Genomic DNA, 21,544 nt, shown 5'->3' with positions numbered 1-21,544 from the left:
CCCCCCCCACTTCCAAATCATTTTACACCTAGAATCGTCAATAATACCACAATTTGGGCAAAAATCAATGTGACAAAACTGACAGAAAAGCACAGGTGCCCGGGTTCTTGAATATTAATTAGAATCTACATCTATTCTAGAACCGGAGCACCTTTGGCCGAAACGGGGCGAAAGTGAAACTGACTGATCAGATCTGAGGAAAATGGACAACCAATCATTATTGACCATCAAGCATACTCTAAATTTCACATCAGATAGTTTCATTTACAGATATCATATATACATTATATATAAATTACTTTAACACGGCCTTTTAAACGAAAACATGCACGTGAACTCACACTTTGCAAAACTGAGTAAAAATATCAACTCAAAAATATTGTTTGTTCCGCCAATTGCAGGTACGCAGACAATATTATTTCAATTTTTAATTAAACAAGAAGAATTAGATATATTATGCATATCAATAACTTTATGTCAAACATAATGTCAAACATCTACTCCAACCTTTTATTTATTTAATGAAGTAAAGAGAATGTCTACATATAATTTATTCAGTGCGGGATTTGTGTACCCAATATGGCGGGTTTCCTGTCGAGGTGCTTGGAAAAAGTCAAATCCTGGATCCATTGGTCTTGGACCTATCTTTGGGCTGTTTGGTTCATGCTGGTGATCTTCGTGGTATATATTCTTCGAGGCCCATTGAAGCTGAGCGAGAACTTCTCTTACGGTAAGGAATGCGATGCATTTTTAAGCCGAATGTATGGTCATGTTACACGTTACGTATTCTCATCTGATTCCTTAGCTACAGCATCTGTGTATTGAGCTGTTGCATCCATACATTTATTTTAGTGTTTGCATCATATGTATGTTATATGGTTGTCGTATCATTATTCCATGGATGCCATTGGAGTCGAAGAAGTTTGCACAAATCATGTTCGTGGTGCATGAGCAATTTTAGAAAATAAAGCATCAATATTGCAAATTAATCATGGATACAAACGGAGGAATCAAATGCACTTATTCAGGTTATTAAATTTTCATATCTTTCAGCAAAATAATGCTTAGGGATTTGCACTGTGATTTCAAATTCATGCTACAAATATCATGTAAACTTCGCAAGGAGATTCACTATATGTGAATGTGGTTTACATTGTACATTGTAAATTTAGGGTATATATAAAATTAAATATTTGTGTACATATATACTTGTATATAAGTTTCCTCTGGCCCTAACACCAGGCTTAAACATTTTGACATATAGATGTCTGGTGTGGGACCAGAGTGCATTTTGCTTTTTGAAAACGTGGAATATGGAATTGAAGTTTCTCTGAAAAATATTATTGTAAAAACAACATTGTAATATCACCAACAGCACCTGGTCTAGCTGCTAGTCCGAATTAATCGTCACTTTCACACACTTGTCGCACATGGATCGAAAGATCTATTCTTTATGTACAAGGGGAACATACATAACAAATTAACATGCCTCAAACAACCAATACAATCACTAAAAACGTTTTTTCAAACTTACTCTGTTTTACACTTGTTTTTTGATAGCCCCGCCTTCTAATGCCACGTGACTAAAATCTTGCAGGCCTATGTCATAACGTTGGGAAAAACCTTCGGCAACGCGAGATCTCGTCAAGTCATGTGACATTGCACATGGCCTAATTTCCATTAAAAACATGGGTTGGTATAGAAAACGTTGGAAAATACTTTTCGTAATGATCTTTGAAACATGTTATTGATACCACCTAGTGCATAAAGAATAGATCTTTCGATCCATGTGTGTGAAAGTGACGATTTGTTTCTAAAATATCAGTTTGAAGTGCGCTCCGGGCGCGGGTCGCATATTTCACGCATATTATAGAAGACCGGAGTTCTGACGTTAATCGATGACAGACCGATATGAAAAAAGTCAATAAAACGTCAGAATAATTCGGACTACTGCTCTGCCTATACCAGGTGTCAACAGATCTCCTCTCACTCTAAGTGTCAACACCTTATTAACGATATGGCTAAGTGTGATCTATTTCTTCAGCATATCACCTGAGGCTGAGTGAATGTGTTTATTTAGTTTTCCTTCATTAGTGACTTACCTGGTTGCATATAGCTGCGATAACGTAGCTTTCTGACGACGAGATTTTTTTTTTATATTGCGTCGTCAGAGCTACGAAGCGGTCCTATGCCAACTAATGGAGCAAAATCAAAAGTGCTTATCTGTAAGATTGCATATAATTCATGCCTCATATGAGTATAATGTTATCAAAATATTGCATAATTTTTGAAAAATCGAATCCTTACCAATGCAAAAACTCTTTTACGAAATTAACCAAGTCCATCTCTGGGGAAAAAAAGAAAAGACCGCCATGACAGATCACGCGTGATGTTATCTCAATTATCATTTCTATATATGGCCTGCGTGGCCAAATATAGTATTACTACTGATGCCGCCATGTTTACAACAATTTCCATATTGGGTCGTGATCGCCACCCATATTTGGACGTCTGACCTATATCGGAAGAGAGACGAACTTTCCAACATGGCGGTCAATTCAGATTTCGATTACGCTTGCTACGTTAACTTGATAATTTAACGACATTTTCGGCAGAGTTTAACTTCATGTTGTGCAGGATATCAACAGAAATAGTTCATACTACAACCCTATTTATGGATGCGGACCAATGTGCTATCAATTAATTCAAAAGTCGCCCCGGTGTGATTCACACCGAGCTTGCTCCATTACAAGGCATGGGATCGATTTATTACCCGGCCGGTGCAGAGGAGGCAGGGTATTAATATTAGTACTAGATCAGACCAGCTTTAAAAAAAAAAAGACATTTTTCCAGGAAAAACATCTGAAACTGAATGGGGGGGTAGGGGGGAACTGTCCTTTCCATAAGTATAAACAGTTAAAACATTATTTAATGCATGCTTTAGTTGTAATTTAGTGAAAATAGTGGTTTTCAGTGAAGACAACATTTAAGTTTTAATTGTCAAATAAATACGAAAATAAAACTAATAACCATGTTCAAAATGACGGACAGACCAAGCGACTTCAGTGATGAGAATTTGTGTGCGGATACCCAGTGCAGGGAAAGTCATGAGTATAGAAATATTTCGCATTTAGGTAGAAGGAAGGAAAAACACAAATATAATTGTAACAACGGAACAAATCGTAGTCAACTAATTTTGTATCCTGATTCCCATCACTAGCAATAACACTAATTTCGCATAATGGACATGAATCTGTATGTATAAATTAAGGAGAGACCTATCATTTACATTATAAATGACTTACTTTAATACCCTAATCCGCTTCACTTTTGATATCAAATCTGCTGTTTATAAACCCTTCCACTGACCAATGAAATAAAACAACCCTTATATATACCTGTGCACCACCTAGTGTGTCATATAACATGGGAGTTTCCCGAAACAAATCGTAATTTGATCTTAATCGACTCTGCCAAAATGTATTTTTTAAGGTGAAACAACATAGCACGCAATGACCCAGGGAAAATGGGATTTCAATAGGGGAAATGACCAACCCTATTGAACCCCTGAAGACACATTTGAACTGTTCCAATTCAAAGGTTGGAATAGTTCATTATGATATTTCAGGGGTGAATGAGTTAAAAGTGTTCTAAGGCTGTTAAAAAAAATCAATCAAACAACTCACTTTTTACAAAGTTTGAAACACCTTGAACTTAATATTCCATGAGCTAAAGTATTACCGTATTTGACCGCAATTAGGCCCCTTTCCCACTTTGACCTGGGAACAGGGTGGTTGCCTGCAATTAAGCCCCCTCCCTAATTTTGTCTCCCTCTAAAAAACTTTTTCTGAATTATATAATTATGTTTCTGAATTAGGCACAATAGAAAATAATTAGAATTATAGCTGCTTCAAAATATTTATTTTTTTCTAAAAGTGCCAGTCTTGTATTTATAAGTAAAATGAATTTATTAAAATATATCTACTAATAATCTTTCATAAGATAATAGTTTTGCAGAATTACTTACATGGCATCAAGTTGAAAGTTGTTTCCCAAAATTTTGATGTTAGGTCAGACAGAGTTACTTGCCCTTGTTTAGCATTGCTACAATTTCTAATGATGTACTTATCAGTTAGGCAATGTGTTGGCTGTTAATGAACATTTTGTTCCACACAAATTTTTCTGAATATGTCGGAAGTTGTTAAAAATTGCCTCAACTGGTGCGTATATACAAGTCAGATTGCATTTTGGCTGAGGACATACCAGAAGTTAAAGAAGTTTTTTCCCCACTCCATCACAAAACCTATCAATCTCAGTCCAAATTTTAGAGGAACTATTAAAAATGTCAAAATATACAGATATTGATTTTATGTATGTGGAGCACTACAGTCTAGTTGAGACAATTAATCAGTTGCTCATAGTTTTGGAAATGTTGTCAGCTAAGTTACCATAATTATTAATGGGTATGTTTTGTCTATCAAACAAACTATTCTCATGATTTTCTTATTCAAGGTGGGCACTCATATATTTGGATGTAGGGACTTTATTTAGCCTTTGTTTTACATTTCCACTTGTGAATTGGAAAAATATCATTACAACAAACAACCATTCATTTATTTTTTACGCCGAGTCCAATTTTCACGTTTACAAGAAAAAGACAAAAAATAACTATTTTCATCTACATTTCCTTCACTAAATGTCTTATATGCCTAACGTGGTGATTTCTTACGTTACTATATTTTATAATGTTAAATGGAAAAAAAATAGAAAATACTTCAAGTTAAAAAGAAGAACTTGACAAATATTTGGACTTGGTGAGAAATTCCATTGTTTTTGCCCCCAAAATATGAACCCATCAATGAAGTGTCACAGACTTATTGTACGGATAGATATTTCAAACATAAAAAAATGCTAAAATATTGGTACATGGACATATTCAGGTAAGGGGAATAACTCTTTTGCACTCAGTAAAAGTACAGTACCAGTAGCTATATCAAGTATGTAAGTGACAACTTGTATGGCGATGCATGAATCTAACATAATGAAAGATCTATTGTAAGATATATATTTATCAGTTAATTTAATTTAACATTCATTTTAACTTCATTATCATGCCAATACATGTATTAGTTGATAATATTATTTTGATATATTCTTTTAGACTTTGAATTATTGAAGGTAAACATCTTTCACTTCTAATCATTGACAAGTGATATAAAAGATAAAAAAAAAATACAAACAAATTTTTGTAACTGTTACATTTTCAAACTAGTTCTAAAATAACTAATTTTTCTAGGGTTCTCAGGGTCTATTAATTCAAAATAACCCCTTTCCTAATAGGAAATAAAAAAATAAAAAAATCCCAAATTTGAATGTTTTATACCCCCTCACCTCTCCTCTCTAAGAAATGCTCCAAAAATAATACTGGTAATATTAAATATTTTAAATGAACCAGAGTTATAAAAACAGTTTGTACCAATCTTTGTTGGACATTTCTGGAAGAAATCATTTTGGACCACAAACTGTTTCGGATACCTGCCTGAATGTCCGTTCCTACAGTCCTCTAATCATATGTTAGTGAACACTACAGTTCACCGGAGGTGTATATCAGTTTTTTAAAGTCACTCAGATTACTCAGAAAAGAAGTAATGTCTATTTTTCAAAATTCATCAAAATTGTATGTCTTTTACCCCGAAAAGAAACCATTGTCAGCCGTCAAACCCAAGTTTTGGTCCGGAATTGAGATATACATGTAATTAGCTACAAACTGTGACTGCACCACATTTAGTTGTTATACTGTACTGCATTAATAATAGTTGCTGAGAAGCAGAGCTAAATGCAAAACTTTTAACATTTGACACTATCACTGCTGCTGTTGCTGCCCCCAGGAAAGTAGAACCCATGTCTCGCTTCAATGATGAAGTCTAAGGCAAGACAAACAAGATTTTGAACTCATTTGTTTGCTGGCAGAAGTAAATGTTCCTAACTTCGGAAGTCAAATCTGTTGTTTTAAATATTTCCATCGATTATTGGTGATGACTTCTATGTGACTGACAAAGACTTGCTGTGAGGCCCAGGATGCACGTGTACAAGCGTTTTGTCTGACGTTTTAGCGTTTAATGACTTGCTCATTAAATGCATTTTTACACCGAGCGTGAAATCTCATGGTCGGCGTGTCATTGGATTGCCAGATAAACCAAAGAATGAGTCAGAGACCCAGCGTGTCATATCTGTAATGTCGGAGTTCAGTCGGGTGAACGGTGGTGGTGAACGGTGGTGAACGGTGGTGAACGGTGGTGAACGGTGGTGGTGAACGGTGGTGAACGGTGGTGGTGAACGGTGGTGAGAAAAGGGGGAAGAAGTGCCTTCTATTGATCTCGACAGCTTTGTCCTGCTATTGTACTGCACACACATACTACCTTAATATAACTTCAACTTCCTCACACACATGTGTATTATAAAAAAGATATTATTATTAGATATTATATAATTGTATTTTTTATTGTAACAAATTTCTATTAACCCTGATAGAGCAGCTAGGCAAATTGAAGGTAAAACAGTGTTTATGTTTTCTGAAGTACATCTACAGATTTTACAGATGCCCTTGGGCCTTGATCTTACATCTTGTTAAAAAGTTCACATGTCTATAAACAAGTTGTATTTTTATGATCACTAGTCTAGTGAAGGTTCATACACATGTATGTCTATAGATGAGTTACAAGTTGTCTGTGACATGTAAACATGTGTACACTTCCAAGAAAATTTTATATGGCTGTGAATTAACACATTGTCAGGTTGTTGTTTTTATCAAGTCCAGTATTAGTACATGTCTATGGACTGTACCATGCTTGTGTTTATCACTGGTAGTGAATTCGAAGTTCATATCTCTATGAACTTACCTTTATCTCTGTTGATATGACCTGCAGTATAAGTTCACATGTCTATGGACTGTACCATGTTTGTGTTCATCACTGGTAGTGAAGTTCATATCTCTATGAACGAGCCTGTTGTCTGTATTTATATGACCTTTACGAAAAATTCACATGTCTATGGATTACATGTGATGGATATGTTGTATTTACTTTGCCGGTTAAAGTTCACTTATCTATGGACCAGATGTTAACTGCTTTATATATACATTACTTGCAGGTCGATGATCATGCTTTCTTTATCAGTTTGTTTTGCTGGAGAAGCAATGATTTTGTCCCTCCCTAGATTTTCCTCCCCTCTCCATTGTTAGCTCACCTGGCCCGAAATCGAAGGGCCAAGTAAGCTTATGCCGTGGTGCGTCGTCCGTCGTCAACTTTTAAGTTTAAACAACTTCTGCTCAGTAACCAAAAGGGCTAGGGTAATGATATTTGGCCAGAAGCATGCTGGGATGAAGGGCTACCAAGTTTGTTCAAATAAATGACCTTGGTTTATATTCAAGGACACAGGGGTCAAATATGTTTAAACCTTTAAACAACTTCTTCTCAATAACCAAAATGCCCAGGGTGATGATATTTGGCCAGTAGCATGCTGGGATGAAGGGCTACGAAGTTTGTTCAAATAAATGACCTTGGTTTATATTCAAGGTCAGAGGGGTCAAATATGTTTAAAACCTTTCAACAACTTCTCCTGAATAACCGATAGGCTTATATTTAGGGTTATGATATTTTGCCAGTAACATGCTGGGATGAAGGACTACCAAGTTTGTTCAAATACATGACCTTGACTTATATTCTAGGTCACAGGGGTCAAATATGTTTAAAACCTTTAAACTTCTTCTGAATAATCAAGAGGCCTAGGGTGATGAGATTTGTCCAGTGACATGCTGGGTTGAAGAGCTAATAGGTTTGTTCAAATAAATGACCTTGACTTATATTCAAGGTCACAGGGGTCAAATATGTTCAAAACCTTTAAACAACTTCTTCTGAATAACCAAGAGGCCTAAGGTGATGATATTTGGCCAGTAGCATGCTAGGATGAAGGGCTACCTAGTTTGTTCCAATTAATGACCTTCATCCATTTTCAAGGTCACAGGGGTCAAATATGTTTAAACCTTTAAACAACTTCTTCTCAATAACCAAAATGCCCAGGGTGATGATATTTGGCCAGTAGCATGCTGGGATGAAGGGCTACCAAGTTTGTTTAAATGAATGACCTTGACCAACTTTCATGGTCACAGGTGTCAAATGTCTTAAAATCTTCAAACAACTTCTTCTCAATAACCAAAAGGCCTAGGGTACTGATATTTGGCCTGTAGCAATCAGGGCTACCAAATTTGTTCAAATGAATGACCTTGACCCACTTTCAACCTAATGTCATTGTTTGACATTCAAGGTCACACTGCTATTCTGCCTGTAGCTGTATTTTAGTCCACTTTTAAGATTACAAGTGTGAGATTAATACCAGGTGAGCGATGCAGGCCCATTGGGCCTCTTGTAATAGAGTAGCAATGTTTTTGTCACTCCCTAGATCCCCCCCCCTTCTCTTGGGCTTATGCCATATTGTGGCGTCCGGCGTCCGTCCATCAACAATTTCTTTAAACGACTTCTTCTTCTTAACCACTGATTGGAATTTAACTAAATTTGACTGGACTGGCAGCATCCCTAGGTGGTGTACAAATGGTTGGGCTGACCCCCAAGGGGCTGAGGGGCGGGGCAAAAAGGGAGCAATTTGGCTATATTGCTTTAAGCGACATCTCCTCATGATTTTGTCCCTCCCTAGATCCCCCCCCCTTCTCTTGGGCTTATGCCCAATTGTGGCGTCCTGCGTCCGTCCATCAACAATTTCTTTAAACGCCTTCTTCTTCCTAACCACTGATTGGAATTAAACTAAATTTGACTGGAAGCATCCCTAGGTGGTGTACAAATGGTTGGGCCGACCCCCCAGGGGGCTGAGGGGCAGGGCAAAAAGGGAGCAATTTGGCTATATTGCTTTAAGCGACATCTCCTCTGGAACTAAGGGATGGATATCAACCATATTTGACTGGAGGCATCCCTAGGTGGTGTGGATCCAAAATTGTACAAATGGTTGGGCTGACCCCCCAGGGGGCTGATGGGTGGGGCCAAAAGTGGGCATTTTGGCTATATTGCTACAAACGACTTCTTCTGTAGAACTATGCACTGGATATCAATCATATTTAATCAAAAGCATTCATGGGAGGCAGGGATTCAAAATTGTACAAATGGTGTGGCTGCCCCCTGTGGGGGCTGAGGGGCGGGGCCAAAAAGGGTTATTTAGCTATATTGCTATAAACGACTTCTTCCGTAGAACTTTACCATGGATATTGATCATATTTGGTTGGAAGGATTCATGGGAGGCAGGGATTCAAAATTGTACAAATGTTGGGGCTGACCCCTGGGCTAAGGGGTGGGGCAAAAAAAAAAAATTACTTGGAAATGGTTGAGATCCCCACCATATAACCATATATACAATTGCTGAGTATAAAGAGAGGAATGCACATTTGCTTCCAGTTTGGCCCTAGGGTCTGGCCCCACCATTGGAGACTTAACCCCTGGGTCATAACTTTGAAACGGTTAAGATCCCCACCCCAAAACTATATATATAATTGTTGGGCATAAAGAGACGAATGCAGTCATGATATTAGAATTGATCCCAGGGTCTGCCCCACCCTTGCAGACGTAACCCCTGGGTCATAACTCTGAAACCGCTGAGATCCCCACCTCAAAACTATATATTCAAATGCTGGGCAAAAAGAGACAAATGCAGTCTTGATATTAGAATTTATCCTGGAGTCTGGCCACAACCCTAGGGACCTAGTTTATGAGTCACAGCTTGGAAACAGTTGAGATCCCCACCCCATAACCATACATAAAATTGCTGGGCATAAAAATCAAATACAGATATGCTACAAGGATTGGCCGTGGGGTCTGGCATATTCCCTTGGATCTAATTTGGAGAATATTTTGCCATGATTGCTTAGATATCCAGGTGAGTGATACAGACCCTCTGGGCCTCTTGTAATAGAGTAGCAATGTTTTTGTCACTCCCTAGATCCCACCCCACCCCACCCCACAGAGTAGCAATGTTTTGTCCATTGCATTTCTGCCCTAGAAGCAATATTTCCATTTAATATTTTATTCTCCACCACTGTTGGAGAAGCTATATTGTTCATTCCTTAATTTTCCTGCCTAGAGTCATTTGAGTTGCAATGTTTTTGTTTCTCCCAGTAACCCCTTTCCCATTGTTACCATGTAGCAAGCTTGAGTTTGTCCATATATTTTCCTGCCCATACTACAGGAGCAGCAGTCCGACATGGACAACCTGTCGTTATTAAAGCTGCCTCTCTGCTGTGATAAAGAGTATTAAAAAGCCTGCTTGCTGTCAATCTCTATTGTGTAGAAGCCGACAATGCCCCATCAGCCCAGGTCCTTAGATACCCAGCTTAACAAAGGGCCTCGCTCCTACTGTTTCTCCATACCATGCTCGGTAGCAGAGATAGGACCAGATGGACTTGACAGGAAGCTGAATGGAGGGAATTCGTCACCATGTCATATAGTTTTATTTTTATTGAAGATGAATGAGGATATTTATCTCCATTGTGACTGCAGCATGTGCACGAATGTCATCACATTTAAATGAGCGTAACTCGCAAGAATACATGTGTTTTTGTACGGGAGGTTTCCTGACACATGGTAAAACTTTAGGGTATAGCTAGTGCAACATTACTGCTCAGGTGAAGTGTAACCCTCCTCGCGTCAAACTTTTTCAGGCTGCAGTCATAGTGTAGCACAAAAACATGTAACGTTTTACTGTTATACTGTGTGTGGTGCATGTAACTAAGCTGTCATTAGGCGCCCTTGATTGGTGGCGATTACGGCACGGATTTTATATTCTTCATGTGCAGATGCTGTAGTGGAAACAATGTGATACATCTGCTAATTAATTTGTACACACAGGCCTAAGTGCTGTGTTTACCTTGTGTTACGCGCGTGTGTGTGTGTGTGTGTGTACAGGATGAACACTTTCACAGGCCAGAATGAAGATAAAGTCTAAATTAACAGCTTGCGATCATGGAGTCTGTCAACTGTGTGGGAATATATGTTTGGTTCTTTAACTATGACTGGGATGTTTCATGCTTACTGTCAGTGATGGAACTGTTTTAAGCACTGTCAAGACGAGATAAAGTTACGACAGATTATTTGGGATTAGGGACGAGGAATAATTCCCAGTGATTATTTGATGTGATATCAGGACAAGGGATATTTTCAGCGATTATTTGTTTATCTAATTATTTATGAGGAAATACACCGAAGTACTTTCGGTAATGAGGGAAAACTATCCGATTATTTGACCAACTATCAGATGATGAGAAATTATTTCCAGGGATTATCTGATGAACTGTCCCGGATGAGAGATAATTTGATAAACTGTCAGTGAACGGTGTCCCAGATGAGAGATAATTTGATACACTGTCATGCCAGTGAATAGGATTGATTACGAAGCAACTGTTTAATAAACTGTCTGTGACAAGGAATAGTTTACGAGGGATTATTTGATGTACTTTGACAAGGAGTAAGCAACAATATAATGTACTGTCAGTGACTAGGATTTATAGAATTAATTAATTGATTAGATATCTGTGACGACAGATAAATTTCCATGGATTATTTGATAAACTGTCAGTGACAAAAAATTATTAGACATACTGTCAGTGACCGAGACAAATCCTTCCGTAAGTGACAAGCAAAATAATTACTGTCTAGATCGACTGTCAGTGATTAGGAACACCAGCGTAGGAACAGTGTTTTGGTGAAGTACATGTTTACGGAGGTTTGTTTATGTTGATCACTAGATCTATGCAGACGTACATGTACACATGCTGTAAATGATAATAGGTGGATCAGATTAACACAGGTATCACTGACCTATCATGGCAGCAGGTGCTCTATCTCCTCATACTAATTAAAGTCTTACTCATATATACATATCATACAATTCCAGAGCTTTATAATTACATTCTCCATCAGTGCCTATATTCAGTACCTGTCTTAGAGTTAACCGTCATTGCTCCGGAGTACTGTACAAATACTAGTACTGATAACGCCATACATAATATAACATATATATGTACTAATCCTGGTGTAGGGGTCAATGATAGGTCAATACTGTTACAGTGATAATGTGACTGTGAAAAGTACCATTGTCTACTATTGCCTTTATTAGACTGGCTCACTGACAGGTGCCCTACTGGCATTGATTACTTTGGGGGGAAAAATACCATGTGAAAATCGGTATTGTGTATGTGCTGTGGCTACTGCAAGACTGTGTGGCACTGTGAGTAAACAGGTAGCATGTCTATTGTACTGGAGACTGATAACAACCTTCGAGGGCAGGTGCTCCTGCCAATTATCATGGCTCGCTACAATTGATTGAAATGCCACGTGGATTTCTGTACAATTTCGCTATTATGGTGTGCAGTATGATGTCTTGAGGGCGTTAATTACCTACAGTCTTATTGACGATTAGCCATTAGTGTACACAGATAGTATTTGACTGGTAGTACTGCAGCTGATGCTGAAGTAGATACAGGGATGAACACTCGAGGCCCCTGTGTACATATATACATGTATGTGGATGCTGTGATCTTGATATGGCTGTACCTATAGACTAACATACACCTAGAATCCTGTTCAACACATCTGGTGTGGATTTTAACTACCAACCACTGGTGGAGTGGCCTGTCACCAACCCTGGCCATACAGGGGGAGGAACAGCATTTTTAGATCCCTCACTCAACATCTGGTGTAGCTGCATATCAACTACAGCCGTGTGTGTCACCGCTAAAGAGTAGTGTTCAGGTTACTAGCCTCCAGCAAACATGTTCAATCTCTTCATGTGTAAGTATTAGTCGTCTTGTTTTTTCTTTTATTCCTATTGATCGAGCCAGAGGAACGTCAGTTAGACGCTTATTTGGAGGAATTCAGTATAATGCTAGGCTGTATTGTGCATGTGAACCCGTTCCTCTTCGATCATTTTATAAATTGCTTTAGTTTCATCATAAAGAATTTTGATGATGTCTAACATGATGTATCAGATTCAGAAATTAACACTAGTCCTGTAATCCAGTTTATAATTAACACTAATCCTTTAATCCAGTTTGTCATTAACTCTGGTCCAGGTCCCTGCAGGTAGGGTGTAAGAATTGTACCTGCTGCCCCCATTGCATGATCGTAAGAGGCAACTAAATTTGGGATCTTATCTTTTCTTTTCTTTCTAAACAACTTTCTTCTTCCTAATGTCTCCCTTGACAATGCCTCACTTTTGGCCTTTAGTTGAGCGTTCGTCCCTGTGAGGAAGGCTTTGGGTTCTGTCCCCTGGCCGGGACATACCAGAGTCTGTAAAAATGGTAGTTTCTACTCCTGCTTAACGCTCAGCAAGTTAGGAGTGGGACGACTGGTTCACCCATTGTCAGTATAATGTTTCAGTGAGGAAGCACTATAAAGTCGGCATCAGTTCCAGTTTGTCATTGACACATGTCCTGTAATCCAGTTTGTCATTTACACATGTCCTGTAATCCAGTTTGTCATTTACACAAGTCCTGTAATCCAGTTTGTCATTGACACATGTCCTGTAATCCAGTTTGTCATTTACACAAGTCCTCTAATCCAGTTTGTCATTTACACATGTCCTGTAATCCAGTTTGTCATTAACACTAATCCTGTAATCCAGTTTGTCATTGACACTAGTCCTGTAATCCAGTTTGTCATTTACACTAGTCCTGTAATCCAGTGTGTCATTAACACTAATCCTTTAATCCAGTTTGTCATTTACACTTGTCCTGTAATCCAGTTTGTCATTAACACTAATCCTGTAATCCAGTTTGTCATTGACACTAGTCCTGTAATCCAGTTTGTCATTTACACTAGTCCTGTAATCCAGTTTGTCATTTACACTAGTCCTGTAATCCAGTGTGTCATTAACACTAATCCTTTAATCCAGTTTGTCATTTACACTAGTCCTGTAATCCAGTTTGTCATTAACACTAATCCTGTAATCCAGTTTGTCATTTACACTAGTCCTGTAATCCAGTTTGTCATTTACACTAGTCCTGTAATCCAGTGTGTCATTAACACTAATCCTTTAATCCAGTTTGTCATTTACACTAGTCCTGTAATCCAGTTTGTCATTGGTATAAGTCCTCTAAACTATTGTGCCATAGTAGGTTTTAGAAAGAACTTCTATGAGTCAAACTTCTTCTTTGACCTGGTAAAATTATCCAATCTGAATAAGAAGTTGTGCTATCCTCTATATTCATACTGAGGGTTTTTACCTTCAGCAGTGAGACCTCCAGCTTGTTACATTAAAGAAGTAGTAGTAAATGTTTTATTAAAATAGTCTACTTGACAGTTTTGTATTGAAAAGAGCAAATATATGATCCCTAAAACAACTATCTTACAAATAGGTCATTCCTCATCACTTCACCTTGACCTCTAATATATAGGTCACCTCTTATCACTCCACTTGGACCTCTAGCATGAAGGTCACATATTATCCAAAGGACCTGATACTTTTAAGTAAATTTAGTAAAGCCTGTAAAAGAAGGTGGCAGAATTATCTATTGGCTAAAATGGCTGGATAGATTTCTAAAAACTACTGTTATAATGAAAGAGGCTGGATTATCAAGTAAGAACATAGGTGCCACAACACAGATTATCTGCAAGAAACAAAAGAACTGGATTATCTATGTATGCTGGAAACAAAGGTGACTCGATTTATGATCTGTTTAGAATAAATGACACTGCTAGCGCTTTATCCACTGATAATGAAGATGTGCGTAGTATCCTCTGACAATGAGGATGGCTGGATTATCTACTGAAAACACAGGTTGCTGGATTATATAATAAAAACAAAAAAAGAATGGATTTTCTCCCACCCTTTACAGGTGTATCTCCCGTTTAAGCCGGGAAAGATCAGCTTGTCACCCCCTAGGAGGAGATAGCTAGCCTCGTGCCGATTAGCACGTGTTCAATAATGACGTCATAAAATGTGTCATCGGTAATTGTGACGTCATCAAAAGTGAATGACGATATGCATACCCACATGTGTTTTTGTTTACAAAACATGGCAGACTAATGGCTGTGGAGTTGTGACTGAAATAATAGGATGAGAGAAAAATAACCATCCCCTACCTTGAGGGTGTATCAGAGAAATCTCCAACCCTTGGTATGATTTTTTTGGTTGAGAAAGAAGGTGGTTTGATTATCTACCTGTAATTAAAATGGCTGGACTATCTACTGAAAGTGAAGTCTAGTTGGCTCATTGACTTATTGAGACTCTGTGCCTGCTGTACATACTTAAAGCAAAATTCCTTATGTTTTATTAAATTTTGAAAGTTAGCTTAAATTGCATGTACTTTAGAATTTAAGGGCCTTCAAGTTAACATTTAAGTTCGTAGACATGCCAGATTAAACTTCAGGGAAAACATGTGTATTGTGTAACTCAAGTCTCGGGAGAATAATTTCTACAGCATGTGTGTGTGGTAGGTTTCCAAACCTCAAGTATTTTATTATCTCTCAAAACAGAAAGTCAGACATTGACTGACCCCTGACAGAGAAACACTTCCCACACTCATTGATCATCACTTAGCTAGGCATCTCAAGTCACGACTGCTACACTGTGTAGTTGCTAGTCCTTGTGGTATGAAATTTAGTAAAAATTGCATCCAAGGTTTTTAAACAACTTCGATGGATGCAGGTTATCAGATGATTTTGGTTTTGATAAATTCATTAACCTTATTTGTGGAAGTTTTTGCACTTTTTTGTATAATTTTTTATCTGTTTTATACATAAAGATTGAACAAAACAGACTATGCAAAATAGAAGGAGAATATGTTTTTGCAAATATTTCATGAAGCACAAAAAAATTGTACAATTCGTAAGTGTTTTAGATTCGTCTTTCTGATAACTAGCAAATTACTTGAATTCATGAAAAGTTATGCATTTTCTAAATAATTTTTCTTTTCTCACAAGTTATTACAGATAACAGGTTACATGAATTGACAAACTGTTTTGCTTCACAAAATTAAATTCCTCTTAAGAATAAGAAAATCTTTCATACAATAATACAGTTATAAGTTCTGTATAAAGGCTGGTAAAGTTTGTACGAACTTCAATGCTGCTGTTTTGAAAAATATGCCTGTTTTTTCTATAGTTTTTCCACAGGTACATTGTATACGGTACAGGTATCCTCTTACACTTAACAAATTGATTGACGTGCATTGATTGAGGGATCAGTGCTGTGTAAGTAAAAACATTTATCAAGGGAAATGTTGGAATGGACTTCTGTATGATTTCTGACTTTATGAATAATGTACAGTATATGGTAAATAGGCGGGATGTTTAAAGCTATATTGATCTCTGTTGACCATTGTGTGTTGACATCAATAACAGCCTGCAGATGTAGTTATTGAATTGTCCAATGGTTACACATTCATTAAGATGTGATTATATCGGAGAGAATTGATTGGGATGCTTTTCATTTTGATATTCATCATTTGACTTGTATAAGCTGCTACTCACATTTTCAATATACATATGTATAACTTTTGTGTTTTTACCAATTATGGTACATAATGGCCACAGTCAGTGATGGTCAGTAATCGTCAGTGATTAAGTTCATATTACCAACAATCGTAGACCAACATATAGATACATTATGACGATGGTCAGTAATCGTCAGTGATTAAGTTCATATTACCAACAATCGTAGACCAACATATAGATACATAATGACGACGGTCAGTGATGGTCAGTAATCGTCAGTGATTAAGTTCATATTACCAACAATCGTAGACCAACATATAGATACATAATGACGACGGTCAGTGATGGTCAGTTAACATCAGTGATTTAGTGCATATTTCCGACAATCACAGACCTACATATAGGTACATGATGGCGTTGATCAGTGATGGTCGGTAATGGTCAGTGACTATTATTCCAAATAGACAGACTATTGATTTTGCTCCAGACATAAATATAATCACCATCTATATACGAAGCCAAGTCAGGTGACGTCCACCTACACAGTAGGTTCTATTACTGGTCAGCACACAGGTTATTACTCCATAGTTTTGTTGTTGTAATTGAAAGCCGTCTCCAGCAGGTTCAGAAAAAGGTCTACTGTATGAGAATATGAGGAACCTTATAAGGGGTCTCTTCCATGACTGGAGGTTTGAACCGTGCATTATTTTCGGGGTTGATCTATTGGCCCCCATTTCAAGTGAACAAAATTATTGGAGTCGATTTTTTTTCTTCATAATTTAACATCTATATAATATTTTAGAGACGGGGGGGCCAGTCCCCCTAGACACCTGTGGTTAGCATGTCGTCTCTCTACAAACCTCTGGTGAGCCCATGGCCAGTTTCAGAATAGGTTACTGCGTGGGTGTCACGGTAATGTGTCCATGCAAGCTGTGACATTTGAGTGCAATAGCACTTTAAGCCTTTGATTGGCCTTTTCATCTGTGGGCTGACACCATTGTCAAATAGGAGCTTAAATGTTTCGAAAATGTTCAAAGCGACCAGTCTTTGGAAACATCATTGAGGTACTGTGAAAGTTGCAAAACAAATATATTTTGTATTTTGTTATAACATTGTAACAGTAGAAGTGAAACTGGTATAAACAATGTCAGCCACTCCTGACGGGCTGATTCAGATAAACTGACATAAGCCTTGCGAACATTGCTGGTGATATTGTTCATGATCTCAAAACTTGCCAAGGCAATAATTGAATCGGCTAGACTTAAAACCTCCTGCTCCTGCAGACTGACCAGAACTGACCAAGACTGGCCATTTGTTTTAATAATCTACCAATAGATCCTGACCTCCGGTAGTTAATGCATTATTTATTTTATCATATAGCCACAGCAGAATGTCCCTGACCAAAAAATTCAATAATATCACTTGATTTCGTTTCATTGACCAGCGAGTGACCATGCAGAGTCTATTATTTGTCCTGCAGTGTCCAAGTCTGCTGCTGGCTGTTTATTCTTGATTTGGAAGATGGACAAAGATTAAGGACAGAGGTCAGAGGTCAATGTATAGTTGATATTTATCTGATCAAGTATGAGAACAAAACTATGTATATAATGTATATACATCTGTACTAGCTTTATAAAAAGACGTAACAAATAAATGGCCACATAATACAGTTCTCAAATTGAGATCAAATTGCAACATTTAAAAGAAGGAAGATCCTGGAAGCTGAGAGGGATGGGTCATGTTCAGCAATTTTGAGTCACTATAAAAAATGAGACAACTTTTATATGTAAAAGTAAAAAAAATGGCCAACTTCAGGATCATCTCTGCTAGATTTAAGAAGGTAGAAGTCCCAAACCTGGTAATATCCAGGTGATATATCCTTATAGCTGGTTATATATATATATAAGGATGCTGGCCCATAGCTAGTTATGTAAAAAATGAAATCCCATGGCAAGCCAGACCACTTGTGTTTACTAGAGACCATAATGTTTCCTATGGTAGTGGTTTTGTTGTTAACTAAGCCTGTTATAAAAGACCACCTTCATTAAGAGACCATATTTATTGTTTCTATGGTAGTGGTTTCGTTGTTAACTAAGCCTGTTATAAAAGACCACCTTTATTAAGAGACCATATTCAATATTTCCTAGGGTAGTGATTTTGTTGTTAACGAAACCTGTTATAAAAGACCACTTTTATTAAGAGACCATATACAATATTTCCTAGGGTAGTGATTTCGTTGTTACTACACCATGCATGTATACAAGTATAGAGATTCTGACTACAGTACATTAGAAAGATGTGCAAGGTGTTTTATCTGCCAAATAGAGACTTGTTATGTACACAATAGATATTGATTTTTAGAGTGTTTTAAAGTTGGAAGTTGTAAAGGACAATATGTTAACTGTTTTCTCAGCCAGCTCTTCAAACAAAACTTCAGTCTGATGTGTTCCCTCAGCCAGCTCCTCACACAAACCTTCTGTCGGATGTGTTCCCTCAGCCAGCTCCTCACACAATGATTCAGTCTGATTTGTTCCATCAGTCAGCTCTTCACACAAACCTTCAGTCTGATGTGTTCCCTCAGCCAGCTCCTCACACAATGATTCAGTCTGATTTGTTCCCTCAGTCAGCTCCTCACGCAAACCTTCAGTCTGATGTGTTCTATCAGTCAGCTCCTCACGCAAACCTTCAGTCTGATGTGTTCCCTCAGCCAGCTCCTCACACAAACCTTGCAGTTTGATGTGTTCTCTCATCCAGATCTTCACACAAAACTTCAGTTTGATGTGTTCCCTCAGCCAGCTCCTCACACAAAACTTCAGTCTGATGTGTTCCCTCAGCCAGCTCCTCACACAAATCTTCAGTCTGATGTGTTCCCTCAGCCAGTTCATCACACAAACCTTCAGTCTGATGTGTTCTCTCAGCCAGCTCCCTACACAAAACTTGCAGTCTGATGTGTTCTTTCAGCCAGCTCTTCATGTAAACCTTCTGTCTGATGTGTTCCATCAGCAAGTTCCTCACACAAAACTTCAGTCTGATGTGTTCCCTCAGCCAGCTCCTCGCACAATGCTTCAGGCTGATTTGTTCCCTCAGCCAGCTCCTCACACAAACCTTGCAGTTTGATGTGTTCTCTCATCCAGATCTTCACACAAAACTTCAGTCTGATGTATTCCCTCAGCCAGATCCTCTCACAAACCTTCAGTATGATGTCTTCCCTCAGCCAGCTCTTCACACAAAACTTCAGTCTGATGTGTTCCCTCAGCCAGATCCTCTCACAAACCTTCAGTATGATGTGTTCCCTCAGCCAGCTCTTCACACAAAACTTCAGTCTGATGTGTTCCCTCAGCCAGCTCCTAACACAATGCTTCAGTCTGATATGTTTCCTCAGCAAGCTCCTCACACAAACCTTGCAGTCTGATGTGTTCCCTCAGTCAGCTTTTCACACAAACCTTCAGTCTGATGTGTTCCATCAGCCAGCTCCTCACACAAACCTTCAGTCTGATGTGTTCCCTCATTCAGCTCCTTACACAATGCTTCAGTCTGATGTGTTCCCTCAGCCAGCTCCTCATGCAAACCTTCAGTCTGATGTGTTCCCTCAGCCAGTTCCTCACACAAAACTTCAGTCTGATGTGTTCCATCAGCCAGCTCCTCACACAAATCTTCAGTCTGACGTGTTCCCTCAGCCAGTTCATCACACAAACCTTCAGTCTGATGTGTTCTCTCAGCCAGCTCCTCACACAAAACTTGCAGTCTGATGTGTTCTCTCAGCCAGCTCCTCATGCAAACCTTCAGTCTGATATGTTCCCTCAGCCAGTTCCTCACACAAAACTTCAGTCTGATGTGTTCTCTCAGCCAGCTCCACTGTTTTCTCAGCCAGCTCTTCTCACAAAACTTCAGTCTGATGCGTTCCCTCAGCCAGCTCTTCACACAAAACTTCAGTCTGATGTGTTCCCTCAGCCAGTTCCTCTCTTAAACCTTCAGTATGATGTGTTCCCTCAGCCAGCTCCTAACACAATGCTTCAGTCTGATATGTTCTATCAGTCAGCTTCCCACACAAACCTTCTGTCTGATGTGTTCCCTCAGCCAGCTTTTCACACAAACCTGGATAGGATTAGATAGTTTGAACCATTATGTGAGGATTAGATAGTTTGAACCATTATGTGAGGATTGGACAGTTTGAACCATTATATTAGGATTGGATAGTTTGAATCATTATGTGAGGATTGGACAGTTTGAACCATTATGTGAGGATTGGATAGTTTGAACCGTTATGTGGGGATTAGATAGTTTGAACCATTATATGAGGGTTGGATAGTTTGAACCGTTATGTGAGGATTAGATAGTTTGAACCATTTTATGAGGATTGGATAGTTTGAACCATTATATTAGGATTGGATAGTTTGAATCATTATGTGAGGATTGGACAGTTTGAACCATTATGTGAGTGATGTGTTCCCTCAGCCAGCTCCTCACACAAATCTTCAGTCTGATGTGTTCCCTCAGCCAGCTCTTCACACAAAACTTCAATCTGATGTGTTCCCTCAGCCAGTTCCTCTCTTAACCCTTCAGTATGATGTGTTCCCTCAGCCAGCTCCTAACACAATGCTTCAGTCTGATATGTTCTATCAGTCAGCTTCCCACACAAACCTTCTGTCTGATGTGTTCCCTCAGCCAGCTTTTCACACAAACCCGGATAGGATTAGATAGTTTGAACCATTATGTGAGGATTGGACAGTTTGAACCATTATGTGAGGATTGGATAGTTTGAACCGTTATGTGGGGATTAGATAGTTTGAACCATTATATGAGGATTGGATAGTTGAACCGTTATGTGAGGATTAGATAGTTTGAACCATTAGATGAGGATTGGATAGTTTGAACCATTATGTAAGGATTAGATATAGTTTGAACCATTATATGAGGATTGGATAGTTTGAACCGGTATGTGAGGATTAGATAGTTTGAACCATTAGATGAGGATTGGATAGTTTGAACCATTATGTTAGGATTAGATAGTTTGAACCATTAGATGAGGATTGGATAGTTTGAACCATTATATT

The 21,544-nt window shown here is 38.3% G+C and overlaps 2 protein-coding genes across 8 annotated transcripts in view; one reads left to right on the top strand and one right to left on the bottom strand.

Annotated features, from left to right (window-relative positions):
* LOC110456332 (germinal-center associated nuclear protein-like) overlaps positions 1-406 on the bottom strand; it is a 30,615-nt gene extending 30,209 nt beyond the window's left edge. For all 3 annotated transcript variants that reach the window (XM_021507012.1, XM_021507027.1, XM_021507018.1), the window contains exon 1: positions 342-406. The gene's annotated coding sequence lies outside the window, so the exon portion shown is untranslated. The remainder of the gene's footprint in view (positions 1-341) is intronic.
* A 164-nt stretch (positions 407-570) lies between these two features.
* Positions 571-21,544, top strand: part of LOC110456299 (suppressor of tumorigenicity 7 protein homolog) — a 60,230-nt gene continuing 39,256 nt past the window's right edge. For 4 of the 5 annotated variants that reach the window (XM_021506977.1, XM_021506966.1, XM_021506957.1 and 1 more), the window contains exon 1: positions 571-730. In XM_021506977.1, the coding sequence (XP_021362652.1) occupies positions 580-730 (151 nt within the window). In that variant the 5' untranslated portion in view covers positions 571-579. Of the gene's footprint in view, positions 731-10,620; positions 12,846-21,544 lie in introns of those variants that run through there. The other variant, XM_021506984.1, reaches the window with a different exon arrangement.

The sequence above is a fragment of the Mizuhopecten yessoensis genome, unplaced genomic scaffold (assembly GCF_002113885.1).
Source record: "Mizuhopecten yessoensis strain PY_sf001 unplaced genomic scaffold, ASM211388v2 scaffold1011, whole genome shotgun sequence".
In the NCBI taxonomy this organism is placed as follows: domain Eukaryota; kingdom Metazoa; phylum Mollusca; class Bivalvia; order Pectinida; family Pectinidae; genus Mizuhopecten; species Mizuhopecten yessoensis.
The sequence above is the reverse complement of the archived record's forward strand: the minus strand, read 5'-3'. Positions and strand labels throughout refer to the sequence as shown.